The sequence below is a fragment of the Anoplopoma fimbria genome, chromosome 11 (genome assembly GCF_027596085.1).
Source record: "Anoplopoma fimbria isolate UVic2021 breed Golden Eagle Sablefish chromosome 11, Afim_UVic_2022, whole genome shotgun sequence".
In the NCBI taxonomy this organism is placed as follows: Eukaryota; Metazoa; Chordata; class Actinopteri; order Perciformes; family Anoplopomatidae; genus Anoplopoma; species Anoplopoma fimbria.
The window spans coordinates 19,674,097-19,692,830 of record NC_072459.1 but is presented as its reverse complement, the minus strand read 5'-3'; the positions used below and the strand labels follow the sequence as shown (position 1 = coordinate 19,692,830).

The 18,734-nt window shown below is 40.7% G+C and overlaps 1 protein-coding gene across 1 annotated transcript; it reads left to right on the top strand.

Annotated features, from left to right (window-relative positions):
- The first annotated feature begins 3,509 nt into the window (after positions 1-3,509).
- On the top strand, positions 3,510-16,991 carry LOC129099076 (TANK-binding kinase 1-binding protein 1-like). The gene is made up of 12 exons (XM_054608242.1): positions 3,510-3,743; positions 3,862-3,993; positions 5,914-6,018; positions 6,112-6,262; positions 7,844-8,037; positions 9,674-9,738; positions 9,822-9,928; positions 11,242-11,432; positions 11,525-11,800; positions 13,771-13,851; positions 13,941-14,168; positions 16,863-16,991. Exons 1-12 carry the CDS (start codon positions 3,510-3,512, stop codon positions 16,989-16,991), a joined length of 1,893 nt encoding a protein of 630 aa, XP_054464217.1.
- Positions 16,992-18,734: the final 1,743 nt, after the last annotated feature.

Sequence of the window (18,734 nt, the reverse complement as noted above, 5' to 3'; positions counted from 1 at the left end):
TGTGTGTGTGTGTGTGTGTGTGTGTGTGTGTGTGTGTGTGTGTGTGTGTGTGTGTGAGTGAGAGTGAGAGTCTGTGGGCTGTAAGAGTGGGAGTTATCTACAGAGAGATGCTTTGACCTCTCTCCCTCTCTGCTACTGCAGCTGCCTTTTGGCTACACTTTGCGCGTGCACACACACACACACACACACACACACACACACACACACACACACACACACACACACACACACACACACACACACACACACACACACACACACACACACACACACTGAGGATTGGAGTAATGGTGTATTGTATTGGTAATGTAAAATTGAAGGAGTTTAGTTTTGTGTGTCGCTTCAGTCGACATGATCACTACAGTGTCAGTGTGATTCTTCTGTTCTACTATGCTGTTGCCTTTAACCAAGTCACAGCATTGGGAGAGAAAACAATGTCTTTTTTTTTTTATTATGCACATTTTCAATATTAAGAAATGAGGTAACCTGCTGAAAAACATTCAAAAATACAGTTTAATAGGTCAGTTTGTATGCAGCTTATTTTTTACCCAAAACACAATGCTGCTTTCATATGGAATCAGGCTGAGGGTAAAACCAGATATCATGTCAGTGGATGAAAGTAGATATTTTAACTTTTTGCCAAATTTACAACCGGATGTCACTTAAATTCCTTTTAGCAGTTCCTTGCTCGCTTCAGTCCTTTAGGCTCTGCCATGAAGTTATGAACTAAGGATAAACGCTTTCATTGACTAGTATTCACTGTCGATCAAGTGGTTGTTGGAAATGGCAGCGGAACTACAGCCCGTGGTAAATGTCTGAAAATAAACTGGAGTATGGTTAATTTTCTAATATAAATTGCACTGTACGTTGCACTTTGTAGTTTAAACGCGAAACGTTAGATGACAACTACTTGACTTACATTGATTACTAGTCCATGAAAACATGAGTGACGAAAAATTTCCATAAACACTGACTTTCTTCCAGTGTAACCGGTTAAAAATTACGCATTTAGGACTACTAATGTTGGACCCGTGACTATTGTATATTTTTCCGTACTTGGCCCACAATCAAAAAAGTTTGGCTATCCCTCGAGTATACAATGTGCTGTTACCACTACCAGAATGCCCTATATGAACATTTTCAAGTTAGTAAGTAACTCCTCCTCCACCACATTGCTTGTCATTGCTGTCAACTTTCAAAAGCTAGCAAGTATACTAGTAAGCAGTTTAAGACGTTACACAACAATTAACATGATGTTGTGCCAGATTACACTTTGTTTCTAATTGTACCTGCATTTTTTGAGGCACGAGACAGAACAGAGTCAGATCCCAGAAACTACAACAGTGATCCTTATCAGATACTTATACAGCTGGTAAAGAGAACCTTCCTTTCCAACCATTACATCTACATTTCTTTCTCCGTTTCTTTTTTGGCAAAATCACTACAGAGCTTCCGTACGGATTTCTGCCCAATTACATAAACATTTTCAACTTTCACACCGTACAATTCTGTGCATCATTAAATATGACAGTTAGTTTAAAGCCATAAATAACACCAGGTAAATTGTATCATTGGACTATCTTCGCAGTCTGTTTATTTGCCGGTTTATCTCACTGTCTGTTAGCTGTAGCTATTCAACATACGCACCAACCATGAACAGTGAAGTGCATGTTTGTGTTACAGCTCAGCCTGTGACACATCTCGTCACCCTGGAGGAACCCCGGTTCTCTCAAATGTTCCTTCAGACCCTCTTCTTCTCCTCTTGTCTTAGTGTGTTTATATAGTAGAGTCATAATCTTTTGCTCAACTGAAAATGTTTTAAACTCATGTGGACATGTCTGCACCTCAGTTTGCACAGAGTGGCGCAAAAATGTAAAACTAGTTGAGTCAACACGCGTCTTTGCATTGCGTGCACTGGTACTGCCTCTAAAACTCACTTCACATTCAGCCTGAAGGCAACTTAAGAGGTTTTGTGACACACAACAACACCACACAGTGCTCTCACTTCAAATAAATGTATTCAGTTTTATGAAAAATATGCATCATTACATGATTATGAAACACTGCATACTGTAAAATGTTTTAAAGGAAGTGGTATGGCTGTTGTGAACCCATGCTGTTTGAAATATTAATGTACTGCAGAGCTGCACGTTCCATCCCGCTCAGATATCCAGCTCAGCTCTGAAGACATGAGGTCTTGCAGATGGGTTAAATACAGTTGTGATCTTATTGTCAGACCTCTGTCTCATCAATATAGATAATAAAAAACAATCGAGTCTTGCGTGGTGAGCGTGCATACAGGCCACGGCGGTTGAGTGCATTACTTATTGTTTTCTTTGAAACAATTGGACCTGCTAATTCCAGGTATTTCTGAAGCTCTCCACAAGTGGTCCTTGGCTCTTGGACAACTCTTCTGATAATTATTTTCACTCCTCTGTCAGAAATCTTGCGAGGAGCACCTGGTCGTGGCCGGTTTATGGTGAAATTATGTTCTTTCCACCTCCGGATTATGGCCCCAACAGTGCTCACTGGAACATTTAGAAGTTTAGAAATCCTTCTGTAACCAATGCCATCAGTATGTTTTGCAACAATAAGGTTGCAAAGGTCTTGAGAGAGCTCTCTGCTTTTACCCATCATGAGATGTTTCTTGTGTGACACCTTGGTAATGAGACACCTTTTTATAGGCCATCAGTTGGGACTCTACCAGCTGATATTAATTTTCACTGACAAGGGGCAGGATTGCTTTCTAATGACTGATAGATTTCAGCTGGTGTCTTGGCTTTCCATGCCTTTTTGCACCTCCCTTTCTTCATGTGTTCAATACTTTTTCCCTGTGTCATTCCATTTTATTACACATAACTTAATTTCTGAACTTATTTGTTTTGTTTTCTTTGTATGTATGGATTACTTGGGTTGTTACCGACATCTGGTGAAAATGTCATGTCAATAGCACCTTTAGAAATATATTTACTGAGAAAAATGGTGACGTGTTCAATACTTATTTTACCCGCTGCATACACATATATACATATACATACATACATACATACACATACATACATGGGTATATATATATACAGTGATATCCAAAAGTAAAATAGAACCAATCATCCTTATTGATCCTGTCTTTTGCAGGTACAGTTTTTAGGTAAATTCTTCCTTTTTTTGCAGTCAGGATCAGTTTTCCGCCGTAACCGTGGAAACAGCCAGTGAGAGACTTTACGGCAGCAGATGGGAAACAGCAAAGCTTTGGCTTGCAGGCTCAGTGGGCCCTTGGCAGCAGTTTGAAAACACACACACACACTCGCTCTGCTGCTATCACGTCTTCCAGGACGTGGGGCTTGACAGATTTGCCATTATTGCCCCCGCTGTGTGAGGTGGAGGGTGCAAACTGACTTACTGAGCCGACATGGCCACGAGCCCGTCTGTCAGTCTGCCCAAAGTGTTTCCTGCACTACGTTTCCCAGAGACTAACAATACCGTTTCTCCACCTCTCCTGCAGCTATCTGATGATGGATCTATTCCGCAGAGGAGAGCTGGGGCTGCTGGGAGGAGGAGAGGGGCTGAGGGATGACGTGGGCATACCCGGGATCAGCTGGCCGGCCAATCGGCTGCCAGAGGACATGTACCCGGCGTCAGGGTTGGCCCTGGCCGCCGCCTATCATGACATCAAGACCCGGCTGGCGAGTCTGGAGAGGGAGAACAGCAGCATCAAGAGGAAGCTCAAGCACTACGAGGTCAAGGTGGAGAGCAGCACACACACACATGTGCATGTAAAAAATACAATAGGATTAGATATGATAAGTCTTTCATGATGTGTAAATGCATTCTTTTCTGTAAAGTCTCTCTTCTCTCCTGCAGTTTCCTATGGTCAGTGAGTTTGGCGAGGAGAGGATACTGTGCTGTTCCTGTGAGCCCATCATCAAGGACACCAGTGTAATCCAATCAGAGACCACCAACCTGCAACAGAGGATCAACTCTCTCACACAAGAGGTACGGGGCAGAAATGGAGTTACATGGAAGTATTTCTGAGCCGTAGTCATGGAAGTATTTCTGAGCCGTAGTCGGGAGGACAGGAGTTGAAAATGAAGCACGTACGATTGTACAGAACGGGCTGTAACGTTCATCTGATCCCTGGTCAGTTCAAACACTAAATGATTTGTGTTGGTGAGGGAATGGGTTCCGGTGATTTCAACACGTACGACTGTACAGAACGGAGCTGTTGTAACGTTCATCTGATCCCTGGTCAGTTCAAACACTAAATGATTTGTGTTGGTGAGGGAGCAGCTGAGTGAAGACAATGCAACTTTACACTCACTCATAGTAAGTGAAACTAACAAAGTACTTAACTGTAACATCGGTACAGAAAACACAAATATCAAGCCCTATGCGCGTCCAAGAAAAAACTAATAAAAAATACATACAAACGCAACACCCTTAAGAACACAGAGAGCATACAGCAACCAGTTTTAACAAAGATCAACCCTTCAGCTTGAACATTTATTGAATTTATAGAAAATACAACTTAAAGAGGTGTGTTTTTAGATGTTTGTCACATGGTATGGCCAACAGATTTTGGTTGGAGAAGTAGGCAGGAGGATGGAGGGCCTTAAAAGTTATTTTAAGACTCTTAAAAGAGTTTCGCTACTCAAAAAAAACTACTCAGGTAGAAGTAATATTAGTCATCAAAATAACTAATTGAGTAAGACAAGACTATTTCTGAAAAAACTTACTTGAGTAACAAGTAACTTCAGAAATAGTGAAAAAAGAAAAAAACACTGGCACACTTGAATTTTGTATATATAAATAAAAATACACCATATTCACTCATTGTGCTTCTTATTAGCATTTAAATAAGGCACAACACAACATGTTCATAGGTATAATTTTCATGGAGTTTGGAGTAACTAATTTAGGGCATATCTCAACATCTGGCAAAGTTACATACCTACTAGCTGCAGTTACCTACTGATAGGGAACCTTGAGCCTTTTGACCTACCATAAACCTTTATGACATGTTGAATCACACAGTATATGCTAGGGCTGTGTATTGGCAAGAATCTGGCGATACGATACAGGGTTACGGTTCAATATATTTTGGGATATATCGCGGTATTGTTTGATGCGATTGCCATACTCAAGTGTCTCGGTATTTTCTGACAATCCTACTAAACACTCTACAGAGGATGTTACACATTCAGCCCAAGAAAAGCAGGACTGATTGCAATCAGACTTGTGATCTGGCCAAGGAGAAAGAGGTGGAATTCACCAATCACAGTGCTGATTCGATTCACTTTGTGCAGTTCAGTTCAGAGATATGTAGTCACTGGCAACTGAATGTGATTGAAGGCATCGCCATTCAAAGTAGGAATGCACCGATCTAACGTTTTCAGTCCCCATACCTTGGCTTTGGATATCACCTGATACCGCGTACCCATCTGTTATTGGTGTTAAATGAATAAGCTGTAAGCCTCACTGAGTGGAAGTGAATGGGATCATTCTTTTATGTCTAAGGCGACATCAGGCCGGATTTACACATTGCTCTCCTAACTTTGGGGAACAAAATGTGACAAATAAATACATAGATTTAAAATCACTGAATTGTTATGTATTATTAAAATGATAAATTGTACACAGACAACTTAAAAAAAAGAGAACAGTATTTCAATTGCAAACGTAAACTTTTTTAATAGAGCAACAAATTGGTCAAAACTTTAAACAGGAATTAAAGTTCCAGTACATCATGTATATAGTAAATAAATATCGAACTGAATAGATCGGCCCAATTGTCACCGATAACCGATCCAGCTCATTAACGACGTATCAACCGAGCTTGTTGGCTCTGTTACACCACCATGACGTCATATTTACATAAGACGGATCCTTCTAGCCATAACCTTTCTCCTGTCTCAGCTCCAGAAGAGTAAGGAGAGAGAGGAGAGGTTGGAGGAAGTCATCCAGGCTTATGAGAAGATTCACTCGGAGAAAAGCAATGTCCAGAGAGACCTGGACAAAATGGTAAATGCGCACGCACACACATGCACAAGCACACACGCGCTATATATATATATATATATATATTTAATTTGCACACGTGTGTGTTTGTGTCAGACGACTCTAGCTGAGCAGCACGTGGAGCAGATCTGCAGTCTGGAGTCGGCCCTCAGACAGAGAGAATCCTCCCTCCAGAAGCTCAGCGCTCAACTCCGCGGCAAAGACACACATCAGTCTCAGCTCCAGGCCAGCCTGAACGTACCCAGAGGTGGGTTCTGTTCAGATTAACAGTAGGAACTGTTAGATTATAGTGGCAATAATAAAATTAATAAAAAGTAGGAGGAGCAGAAATCAGTACTACTCATAATAATAGTAGTACTACTACTTAGTGTTATCAGCCATTTACCAGCAGATAATACCACTTGCTTTCAGTGCCGGGTCACCTGAATGGACCCCCTAATCTCTTCCTACTACAAGACTCAGTTTCAGTTAGAAATGTAAAAACACAAACTATATAATCCACCAGAGTACAGATCAATCAAAATCCTGTGGGGAGCTACTGGCACCTAGAGGCATAGCTTGGGTGTGTGTGTGCAAGACAACTTAGAGAGACAACAATGACGGCTCCTAAAGAGGTTATCAAAGATGATGCAATAGCATCTGTTATATCAGAATTTAAGAGTATTTCTTCTTTGACAGAAGAGAAAAGAACAGCACTGAGGGCTTTTCTCTCTTTTACCGAGTTGCTTCGGTACGAGTTTGATTAACGGATTGATGATTTTTTGAAAGTGCACTTTTCCAAACACTTTGCACTGAAGGCTTCTCAGATGAACATGTCAGATTAACCATTGGAATTTGTAGTAATTTTTAGTTGTAGCTAGAAGCAGATTTTAATTTCTAGCTTGCAAATGTTATTAATTAACGTACATGAAAGACTTAAATTTGTAAGACCAAAACACGGACAACTCCCAGACTGGACAACGGCGTGGTAGTGGCCTGTCACTCACGGAAGCCCCGCCCTAAAACATACCCTGCTTTATTGTCTCTTTGTCTCTAAATGGACCATAATTTACTAAATGAACATCATACTTATTGAAGAAGACTTGAAACTAGAGATTGAGACCATAAACTCATGTTTACAATGTTTCCTGAAGAGTATTTATACACATCTATAAAAAAATCAGACTTCTTTCTGCAACCAGAGTCGCCCCCTGATGACCATTAGAAAATGTTATGTAGTAGTAAGTATGATAAGGAAGACTATAAGATCACACTCTTGTTTGATTGCAACATTAACCTGTCTAGCTGCTTTGCTATAGTGCACACAGTGATTAGATTTGATATGTTTCAATTTTTAAAGTTACAACAAACATAAGGCTATGTCGGGTAGCGAGCGTAAATACTACACAGTGTCTGTGCTAGTTGTGAATGGGGCTTTGGTAACATAACTTAAAAATACTGTAGAGTGTAATGCTCCTGGCCTTGGAAGTAACGTTTTGACACTTTGCTTTTGAATTTTAGTTTTTTTGGAGCCAGTATATTAAAGGAAAACACCATCTTAGGTACAACTACATGCAAACTACTTTAACAGCGTGCCCGCTGCGCCTTGTTGTGGATGCTAAGTTACGACTCATCAATTGCTGTTCAGGGGAGGGGTTTAACAAATAGTCAATTAAAGACATATAGTTTCAAAGGTTCTATCAACTTGACATTCTATTCATTAATTTGCATTAGAAAAGAAATATGGCAATTGTTTGCTTAGCAACATTACTACAACAACAACATTACTAGTAGCCTAACTGTGAAAAAGACTACAACCAGAGTGATTTTGTTTTCTGCTTGTCCTCAGAGGGCCGCGGGCCGACCCTGCAGAGCTCCCGCAGTCTGGACGCCCTGTCCGACCTGAAGCTGCAGCGGCTGGAGGCCGAGCTGGAGGGGGCCCGGCGCCAGGCCGACGGCGCCTGTCAGAAGGAGAAGGAGCTGAGGGCCAATTTCAAGAGGCTGCAGCACGAGATGGCCCAGCTACGGGGAGCACAGAGACAGGTAGGCCTGCTGCTTAAAGACTGGATGTTTACATGATACTATTAAATCTCAACTCCGCCCACCAGACTCTGGCCGTTCTGTCATATTGTTAGGGACTTAAAATGATGTGCATTAAGTGCATTTCAACACAAAATGCAATGGAAGTGAAATTATTATGTTTTATTCAAAGATTGGTTAGAAATTTGGCAACAAACTGAAAGGGAACTATAGAATTAATTACAAAAAAAGAAACACCAAACTATGTCTCTCAGATGTTGTGTTTGTAACAGTTGCCGTTATGTTTTGCATCAGACAGGTTAACCTTAGTCGGATGATGCAGTTATAGCACAGACTGAAAACTCCAACAAAGCCACTTCTGCTCACATTTCACCTTCCTTACAATCTACATTTACAGTCATCAGCTATATTTAAAAAGAAAAGCCAACTACTTACTAAAAGCAGGGCAAGAATACGCTTTATTCCACCAAACTAATGAAACTATGAATGCCAGTCAAAACAACACTGCTATCTTATTATCTTTAATTCGCTGACAAACAAAAACAAAGAAAAATTTGAATATGACCAGTTTTGTTCTTTCAGGGTTTAATATTACTACACCGTGGCTCGTCAACACAAGGCTTTACATCAGCTTCTAAGAGCCGCTTCCAGTAAAGCACCAAGAAGAGAATAGCCACTGGTCAAAGTTTCATTAAATTCAAATGTTGTACATGATTTTACATTTCCCCAAGTTCCACAGTCCTGCAAATCACTTAAAATAAAAGATGCCAGTGGCTGCAAATCTAAAAGTGTATGTTGATGGAAGTTCATTATTGACCTTGGAAGTTGTACTTTGACTGAGTTATTTTTAGTTGAATGTTGGAGCTCTAATATATATAGATAAAACTACAACCGACTCAAACATTGGGAAGTCCTTTAGGGCCCATACTGGAGGTTGGGCAAGTTTTAACACTTTCTTTTATGTGGATACAGACCATTTTAAAATGTCATGGAGATGAATCTGCTGCTTGATTGTCAGTTGGCTAAAACATACTTAATGTCCAGTTTGGGCCCCAACAGACTTTCCCTCAGTAGCTCCAACATCAGACTTTATGGAAAACCAACAGTCCCATTAAATGCCTCTATTTTCACGTGATTTATATAAAAAAATATTGCATATATAGACTTTAAAAACACCGCTTTTTACGCCGTGGCATTTCCCCTCATGGTAATGAGCCCGTCCTTCTATTTTGCACAGCCGGTCAGCACAACGTTTCTGTAACCAATCCTATCCAGACCAAAGCAATGCAAGTGCTGCAACTGTTTGTTTTGATGTGATCTGTGATGTCTTTGTATTCAGAGAATAAAATACTAAACAGTAATTTGCACTATTTGGGATAAAAACGGCGCAATAAGCAGCATTTTTAACAAAAATCGTGTAAAGATAGAGCTGTTTAATGGCAACTTTGGCTTTCCATACAGTTTAAGCATGAGCAGAGGTTGAAGGATGGTTTGATGCTATACATAGATTAAAAAAAAAAAAATCAATAGGTTAATATAGTTGTTGTGCTGGACTTTATAGACCACATGTAGACGAACTAATCAATAGAAATGTTTTAGACGAGTGCTGCTGCTCTAACCAACGCTGTGTGTCTGTCAGTCACAGGACTCCCAACACTGTGAGCACTGTGACGTGGAGTGGATAAAGAAAGCCGGGGACGAGCAGTGAGTCTTATTCTGAAAGAAGTCTATAGTTTTTGTCATTTATTTATTTATTTATTTATTCAGTCGCCCTCTTTGCGTTGCAGGGTGAACCTAGCGTTAGCCTACACCGAGCTAACGGAGGAGCTGGGCCGTGTTCGCAACCTGGCGGTGAAACAGAGTGACCTTCTGCGACTCGTCTCCCAGGAGCCCGGTAGGACTTCATGCTACCAAGACTTGTTCTCACAAACAACAATTTGCGTTTCTCATTTTTATTGCATGTATACAACAAAAGGATTGTGTTGCTTTTGTGGCCGTTAAACCTGCACAAATGAGACAACAGGAGTGGGTTTAATTCCCAAAGGGCGAAATGCACCTTTATTTTGTTACTGCTGTGCTATTTGCACGTATCTAAACGAGGTAATATGCAGAAATGTGGCATGAGTCTCAAAGATCAGTGCCGATAGACCCAGGCAGTCACTGTCAAAATGATTCAGAGACTGAAATCCTGAAAAAATCCTGAAAAAAATCCTGAAACGTATTTATAAAAGGAGGGCCGCAGTCACTCACTTGCCTTTGGGTGCAGTGACAGGATGCAATGACAGCTGTGTCATGAATAATGACTACAGCTACTCTACATGCCATTTTTCAAAATACAAAAAAAAAAAAAAAGCTAATTATATAGACGCACTTATCGTTTCAGCTGCAGGTTTTTAATAACCTTCAAAAAACTAATGTGATTAATATTTTCCTCATTATTGATGGATTATTTCACCCACCCACTCCGGTGGTGTGAAAAAAGATTAACATGTTGAAGAAATCCTGCCTTAAGATGATTTGTTGCTGTGTGCAGCTCTCCTACAATTCTCAGCAATTGCAATCATTACAATTCAGATTCATTTGAACACAATATAGCTTGATAGGCTTAGATTGCTATATTGAGTTTAGTTGACTACAACGCATTTTGACCAAAATGTAACAACCGCGTTAAGTGTACACTCTGTGTCACAGCCTCTGTAACATGGTGACAGACATACTCTGCTTTATGGTCTATTTGACCCTAAATGGACCATCATTTACTAAATGAACATCATGCTGTATTGAAGAAAACTTGAAACTATAGATTAAGACCATAAACTCACGTTTACAATGTTTACTGAGGGAATAAATCAAGAGAGAAGTAGAGTCATTTTCTCATAGACTTCTATACAACCAGAGGAGTCGCCCCCTGATGGTCAGTAGAGAGAATGCAAGTTTAAGGCTCTTCTGGCTTCACTTGGCAGAAACGGAGGAAGCCGCCTGGTCACAACTAGAGACTGCAGCTCCCGCCCGAAAAACACCAGCTTCATCGGATTTTAGATGGAAATAATCACAGCGAAATGTCTGTGTTCACATGCCAGTGTCCTGATGACCTCCTGATCAGTAATTGCCATGCTTTGTTGAGGAATGTCCTCATTTCCAGGAGGCTCTTGGTGATGATTTCAGTTACAATCCTCTTACGATTCTCTCTCCCTCTCCCTCCCCCAGCCTCTCCTTCGACCCCTGCTCCTCAGCGCCTTTCCCCCACCTCTCCCCAGCGCCCCTCACTCTCCCCAGACAGGCTCCTCCCCAACCCCTCTCCCCCTCTATCCCCGAGCGGCGGCCCCGCCTCCTACTCCCATCAGCCAACCTGCAGCCGCCTGCGAGCGAAGTTCCAGGGTCGCCGTAGTTACTCGGAGGTAAGGTGTATTTTTCGACGCGTCATTGATTTTGTGTCATCTTGAAGTGAAACTACAGTCCTTTGACCTTTTCGACCTTCTTTTTTCCCCAGGTGACTGACCCGTCCGGTATTCACAGGCCCCCAGCGTGGCTGATGAGGGATCCGGTGTCCACACTGCCAAAGCCTAGGTCCCTCCTTGGGGAGAAGCAAGGTTACGGCCAAATAAAAGCTCAGCTCCGCACCTCTTTGGTGGGCCTGGTCAGACCGGCCTCTGCTCACGGGGCCGGAGGGGACAGAGGAGGTGGAGGAGAGCGGGGCGGGGGTAGCAGTCTGAGCAGCAGTCCACATCACTGTGCCCTGGACCTGGGCTTCCCTCGGGCTTCTGAGGTGAGAGTTTTCATTTATTTTATCAAGTTGGTGACTTCTGTGGCTGCAGTCAACCAAAGACTGAAATTCAACCTAGCCTCAACCAATCCAAAATTAGAATCTGCATGTTGTTAATCTTTAACTATAAATTTAACTTCCTGTGGATAAATAAAAAGAACTAAAAGAGATTGTGAGCAGTGCAGTTAATGAAATGAGCCCCAAAACCTGCCGGCGGGATTGCAAACTACGTTTTTTTTAAGCAATCGCCAAAACTACACTGTTTATCATAGCCGGAAGCTATGACAACCGTTATTATCGTCAGACTTTCATCTTTCTGACTGTTCTCGAACACATTTGCGATGCGAAAGCAACCAAAACAAAGCCTAAAATTGTAATATTTCATCAAAAACATTTAATTCTAAATAGATTCCATTTTTTCCAAATTATCAAATTCAACATGCGTTTTTTATGGCATGGTACCTGTGTTCTCTCTACTCTAGTCATGATTGTTCTGTTTCCATAAAGGTACAAGACTTATATATTGCAGTAAAATACAAAGCCACAGAGAAAAAAATGTGGCAGGAGCAATAAAAGCCCAAAAACTGCCTAGGATTCAGAGGGTCAGGTATAAAGAGGTAAAAGTTATTACATTTATGCAAAACATTTACGAAATAACCAAGTTGTTTTTGGTAAGCTGCCTGGATCAGAAAACACTGATTCTACAATAAGATGTCCCTCCCCCCTTCATACTGTCTATATACAGGTATATTCAGACAGTATGAGAAAATAAAAGTGTTTTTTGAACAATAAAGCATTTCTTTGTACAAACCCAAAATACATGATATGACTCCTTTAAGATTTCCTGTCATTGATATTAACGGGCAGTGAACAAACCAGGAAAAAAACAACAACTGTAGATCATTCTTCCTCAGAATGTTAGATAGTACAGTGCATTCTGGTATGTAGCATTCCTCCTGATGTCCCCCAAACCCAGATTCTTCCATCAATCTGCCAGATAGTGAAACATAATCCATCTCTCCATACAACATGTTTACACCGCTCCACAGTCAAATGATGGAGTGCTTCTCACCACCACATGAAAATGCTTGACATTGACATACAATTTTATATGCCAACCTGGCATATTTCAATTTTATATGTTGCTCCTAGACATTCGACTTAAACCTCTTAGCAACTGCTCACACATGAACTGCCCTTGCGGAAAGATGGCATCTTGTGACGGTGCCATGTCAAAAGTCATTGAGGTCTACAATCACACTCATTCCACTACAAATGTTTGTTAATGAAAATTATATGGCTCTATTATTGATTAAAAAAATAAAAATCTTGCCATTCTTAAAGGGTTACTTTTGTATTTTTTTTAACCCTATTTTGCATATTTTGTGTCCACTGACACGGTGACTAATGGTGAAAACAATTTCTTGAACTGGTCCGGTATTGATGAAGAATGCTGTAGCCGGCAGCAAATAAACAGGCTGCAATGTAATATTCAAATTGCTTGTTTTTGCCAACGACTGGCTCAGATTATCAATGATCAAACCCTTTTCCTTTACCTTTCACTTGATCCGGTGCGTTCGTTATTTGTTACTCTCCAACATAACAAACTCTTCAACACCGGCACTCCTTCTCTCTCCAACTATCCCTCATTGTTCCACTGTTGTTTTCAAGTCACATGACACAATAACAGAACAGACCTGTTATCTGTAATCCATTTCAGGAGCTGTCAGGATACCAAACCAGATTTTTATACCGTTTCTGCAACGGATGTATAAAACATGTTGCTAAAACAGCTGAGGAAACACAGTGTTGCATGCAACATAATAAAGATAAAGATAAAGAGGTTTTTAATTGTCATTGTAGTGATACAACTAACCCATCGTCTGCAGAAACAGTTTGTGTTCAGCATGTTAGACTATGTTCTAAGTCCTGTAGACTGCAGTAGTAATCCTCCTGCTCCTCCTCTCATTCAGCTACATCACTTCCGTCGTCTTGAAAACCCGCCTGAGCCCGCCCCGCTGGTGACACCGCCGCAGTCCTCTGATGATGAAGAGGTGACGAAGATGATAACGATGTGCGTGACTCTTCTTGTGGCTTTTAAAATCTGGGTTTACTCATCTTTCTGTGTTGTGTAAATTTACAGGACATATGTACATATCTGTCGCCGGCTGCCAGCCCGCCTCGGACGCTCGGCGCGATTGGGATTGGCTCGTCGTTGCCTAGGGAACAGCCCCTGCACCCCTCGTTTTCGTCTCCGAGGAAACAGCCCCACCATCCCTCATTCTCTTCCCCTGAAGGCCCTGCCACCCTTTCCTGCCATCTGCCTCACTACATGAACACGGAGCACGCTCAGTCGTGGCCCTCAATTAACGTGAGTAGAAAACAATTATGAGGTTCACATACTAGAAACTAATAGATTCCCTGCAGAACTTCCAGGGAGACGAGCAAAAAACAATTATTCACAGTTTCAGCAACCAATACATTTCTATATCAGAGGCTTAATACTTTTTTTTTTTTTTTTTTTTTAAAGCTGCATGATGGGACTTTTTGGCCAATCAATCTCTACACAAAACACTGACATAATATCACCTTATATGTATTTATAACGGGCTACAACACAACAAAGAAGAGCACAAAAACAAAATACTGTTTCAGTGGACTACAAAGGCTACTTTGCGTGAAACATAACAGCAAATACGTTTCTTTAAAAATCAATTTCCATTTATTGATTGTAATTGTACCTGGTTGGCCAAAGAAACATAGATTTTCTATTAGGCTTTGTAGCAATTTTGACTTTGTTATAGTTTATAACCATTTTTATTTAAAAACACTGTTCTGGCAGCGCTCATGCAGTCACCAATTAAAATGTAAATGGTAAATGGTAAATGGACTGTACTTGTATAACGCTTTTCTAGTCTTCCGACCACTCAAAGCGCTTTTACATTACTAATCATTCACCCATTCACACCCATTCATACACTGATGACAGGAGCTACCATGCAAGGTGCCACCTGACCATCAGGACCCTAACTAACATTCATACACATACATACACCGCAGGAACAGCCTGCGGGAGCAATTTGGGGTTAAGTGTCTTGCCCAAGGACACATCGACATGGACTGCCAGAGCCAGGGATCGAACCGCCGATCCTCTGATTGGGGGACGACCCTGCTCTCCACTGAGCCACAGCCGCCCCCTATATAAATGTAAATTATATCAAGTTTTTTTTCCAGTAGGAATTATTCATTAATGGTTGTCTTCAATGATCTTGACAATGAAAGAGTTCAGCAGATTGAATATGTGTAGAGAAATTAGGAATGTCCCCAAAAGAAAATCTTCCAATCCAAACATCAGAGTTTGATGAGAAGGATTCAGAATGGGAACATCCCAATCCCATTTAGCAAAAAATGTAAAACTGGCGACAAGCGTAGATGATTATAAAGCAGCTGTCCTTGTAGACGCAAGTCCACGTTGGTGAGTTAGATAGATCACTCGCCAGTGATTGGTTAGAGCATAACAAAATCACTTAATTACCGACAAGAAATCTTACCACAGAATAGATATAGCGCTAGGAATAGGAGACTACTATCGCTCAATTAATAGAAAAACTAATTGTGTTTACATGTTTTCATTCAAAAGGATAGTGTTGATTCCGTCATCAACAATTTGCCCCAGCATTGCAAACTTGTAGGAGAAAACAAAAGCCGTCCAAGCAGATCAATTACAGTTCTTGCCGTCACCGCGTCCAATCAGCAGCATTGTAGCTACAGTTGCTATGTGCGTAAACTTAACAATATTCAGTCCCCTTTTACCTCTGGTTTGGTCTCCACCAAATATTGAGGGAAAAAACCTGGCTCTTTAGTGGCTAAATGTGAATGTGGGCTGCAAATGACAACTATTTTGATAATATATTAATCTGTCAATTATTACTTTGATTAATCTATTAATTGGATAAAAAATAAAGAAAATCAAAATGTTACTATTTCCAGCATTTTATTTAAAAAAACAAAATGTATTCCTTGAGTTCTTTTCTACTCTTTTACAACAATTCCGAAAAAGAAATAAATGGACATTTTGGATACAGCTGTAACATCAGAGGTTAGAGGTTTTAAACCAGTTGAACTGAAGAGGAGGCAGCAGGATAAGCTTAAGGATTTATTGTAAAAAAAAAAAATGGACTCACATTTGAAAACAGAAGGTCTGGCAGGTAGACAACAGGTTAGTCCAAACTCTGGTAACAGATTAAGAAACAAGAAGTACAACTCACTGGAAAAACCAAAGGCTGGAACCCTCAAAGAACAATGACAAACTGGCACAAGGAGAAGAGAGAACAGAGACTAAATAGACAAGTGAAGGAGGGTGATAATGAGGGACAGGTGAACCCATTTAGGGCGTGGCAGATAATCACACAGGCGGGAATACCCACAAAGGCAGGAAGTGAAGTTTTCTGCGACAAAAGAGGGGACAAGTATCAAAATGAAAAAGGAAACACTTAAAATGAAGGACATGACACAAAATTTAAGCTTTAAAATAGCTTCATCAGAGGCATTATTTCTTATCAAGCTTTAGCTTTAAAATAGCTTTATCAGATGCAAGATTTTATCAAGCGTTAGCTTTAAATTAGCATTATCAAGCGTTAGCTTTAAAATAGCTTAATCGGTTAGCTTTAACAATAGTGGCATGTCAGTAGCTCCTCACAGGACGCTGATTGGACTGAATAACTTTGGTTCGTGGAACCATGTGCCCAGTCTAGATATATATATAGTATGATAAGAAAAACTAACTCTTCGGCCAAACGGATTGACCGATTCTCAACGTTTCTTCAGCTGATTTGTGATTTGGCAAGCCCAGGAAACACTTCCTCCAAAAGGAAAGTAAAAAAACAAACAAACTGGTTAATAATGCTTTTCTAAAAAATCCCTTCTTATCAACTTTGAACAACTTGTAATCCCCTGATGGATACAAAGCTCTGTAATTTGAGATGAAAACTCAAATTGGATTCTGTGATTTTGCATATCATTTGAGTTTAATTAATTTGAAGCCTGTGTCTCTCTGTGTCTGTAGTTATGGATGGAGTCAGAAGAGAGTGCTGTTCGGAGCTGTCCTCTGTGTCAGCTGACCTTCCCGACTGGTTACCCTGACGACGCCCTCATCAAACACATCGACTCCCACCTGGAGAACAGCAAGATCTGACTTCTTTTTTTTTTTTTTTTTTCAAACATTTTACACCCATTGTCCCCTGAGATGGACACCAGGCCAATGTTGATGTTTTATCCAGGAATGGTTCGATGAGCCTGCATGCTTCTTTCTATGGAACTCGCCCAGTATAGTCACAGTCTCCTGGTACAGAGGATACATGCCTTGTTTAAGGGGCACCTCCCTCTGCCCTTTCATCCAGATGTGGAATCTAACCAGCGACCCTCCGTCCGTGACAGAACAAGTTTTTTTTCTACCTTCCACGGTCGAGAGTTGATTACATATTATTTCCAAGTTATAAATCTCTTTATTATTTTCACCAAGGACATACGTACATTTCCTCAACTATCAACTATTCTATATATTATATGCTGTTTTTTTGTTTCTTTTTCGCAACCAATCTCACTCAAACAGGTACATCATTTGTACATAGACCAGTGTGCTAAAGAAAGAGCAGATGTAGAAAAAAACAATAGTTCTGAATCTCCTGGATACGCCGACAGAGAGACAGAAGCTGCTGAAGGTACATTGTTAACGTCACGTGTGCTGGTCTGAGAGCAGTCGTGGACGTCAGAAGTTGCTGATTGAAAACATCTGGCACATGCAGTGTTAGGAGCACCCGATTGTCACTGCTCTCGTGTTGGTTTGTGGGGAATCAAAATGATTATTTTCAAAAGATTTGTGGACCTGCAATAAACTATTGTGAGATAAAATGGTTAAAAAATTAGTCTGCGGAAGTAATTTAGTTCGTAACACACTCTTGTATATATGTGATTACAAAATGAACACTATATAATCTAGAGGTTTAATAGCAAGTTTCCAAATATATGACATGGGCTATAAAACAAGGAGAGTTGAAAGGATACAGCAAACAAGTCAAGACAATGATAAGAGGGAAGAGGCAAATCTACAAGATAGAGGACTTCTAAAACAAACAATTTGTAAACTCAGGAGTGTGAAATGCTCCGAATAAGTAAAGTAAAGTTACTATGGGGAACTTTTAACTGATTATGAAACAGTCTCAAATTAAAACCATGGACTGTATGTAAGAAGTGGAAGTAATCATCGTGCCATCATCCATCGGTTTGTGGACTGCCATTACGAAGCCTTGAGTCCTGCGTTTTGGTCGTCGCCATCTTTGTTTATTACAACCAATGAACGGAAGTTACCATATTTGGACCAAGGAGGAGTGACTCAGAGACGACGTATACGGCTCTGGTAGCGGCAGCGACCTGTCAATCACAGTTGCCCCGCCCTAAAGCATACTCAGCTTTATGGTCTGTCTGACTCTAAATGGACCATAATTTACTAAATGAACATCATGCTGTATTGAAGAAGACTTGAAACTAGAGATTGAGATCATAATTTCATGTTTACAATGTTTACTGAGGGAATAAATCAAGAGAGAAGTAGAGTTATTTTCTCATAGACTTCTATACAATTGAAGTTCTTTCTGCAACCAGAGGAGTCGCCCCCTGCTGGTCAGCAAAAACAATGCAAGTTTTAAGACACTTCCGCATCAGCTTTTCTGAACTGGAGGTTGCCTATGTGTAGAACTGATGCCTCTATATGACCTAGGTAATTATACAAGAACATCGGTGAGAACATTTCTTTAGTTATTTTTAATGCTTGTCATCGGTGCCAGTGGGTCAGATGTCAGTGAAATCATGCAGGTTCACCAGAAACTCCAGCTTTGGGCAGCGACGAGCCCACCGTGGAAGGCCCAGATCCAGCTTCGCT

Coding starts and splice junctions, on each gene's coding strand:
- LOC129099076 (XM_054608242.1), top strand. CDS start 3,510: ATGATGGATCTATTCCGCAGAGGAGAGCTGGGGCTGCTGGGAGGAGGA. Junction 6,019..6,111: donor AGAGAGACCTGGACAAAATG/GTAAATGCGCAC, acceptor TGTTTGTGTCAG/ACGACTCTAGCTGAGCAGCA. Junction 9,739..9,821: donor AAGAAAGCCGGGGACGAGCA/GTGAGTCTTATT, acceptor TTTGCGTTGCAG/GGTGAACCTAGCGTTAGCCT.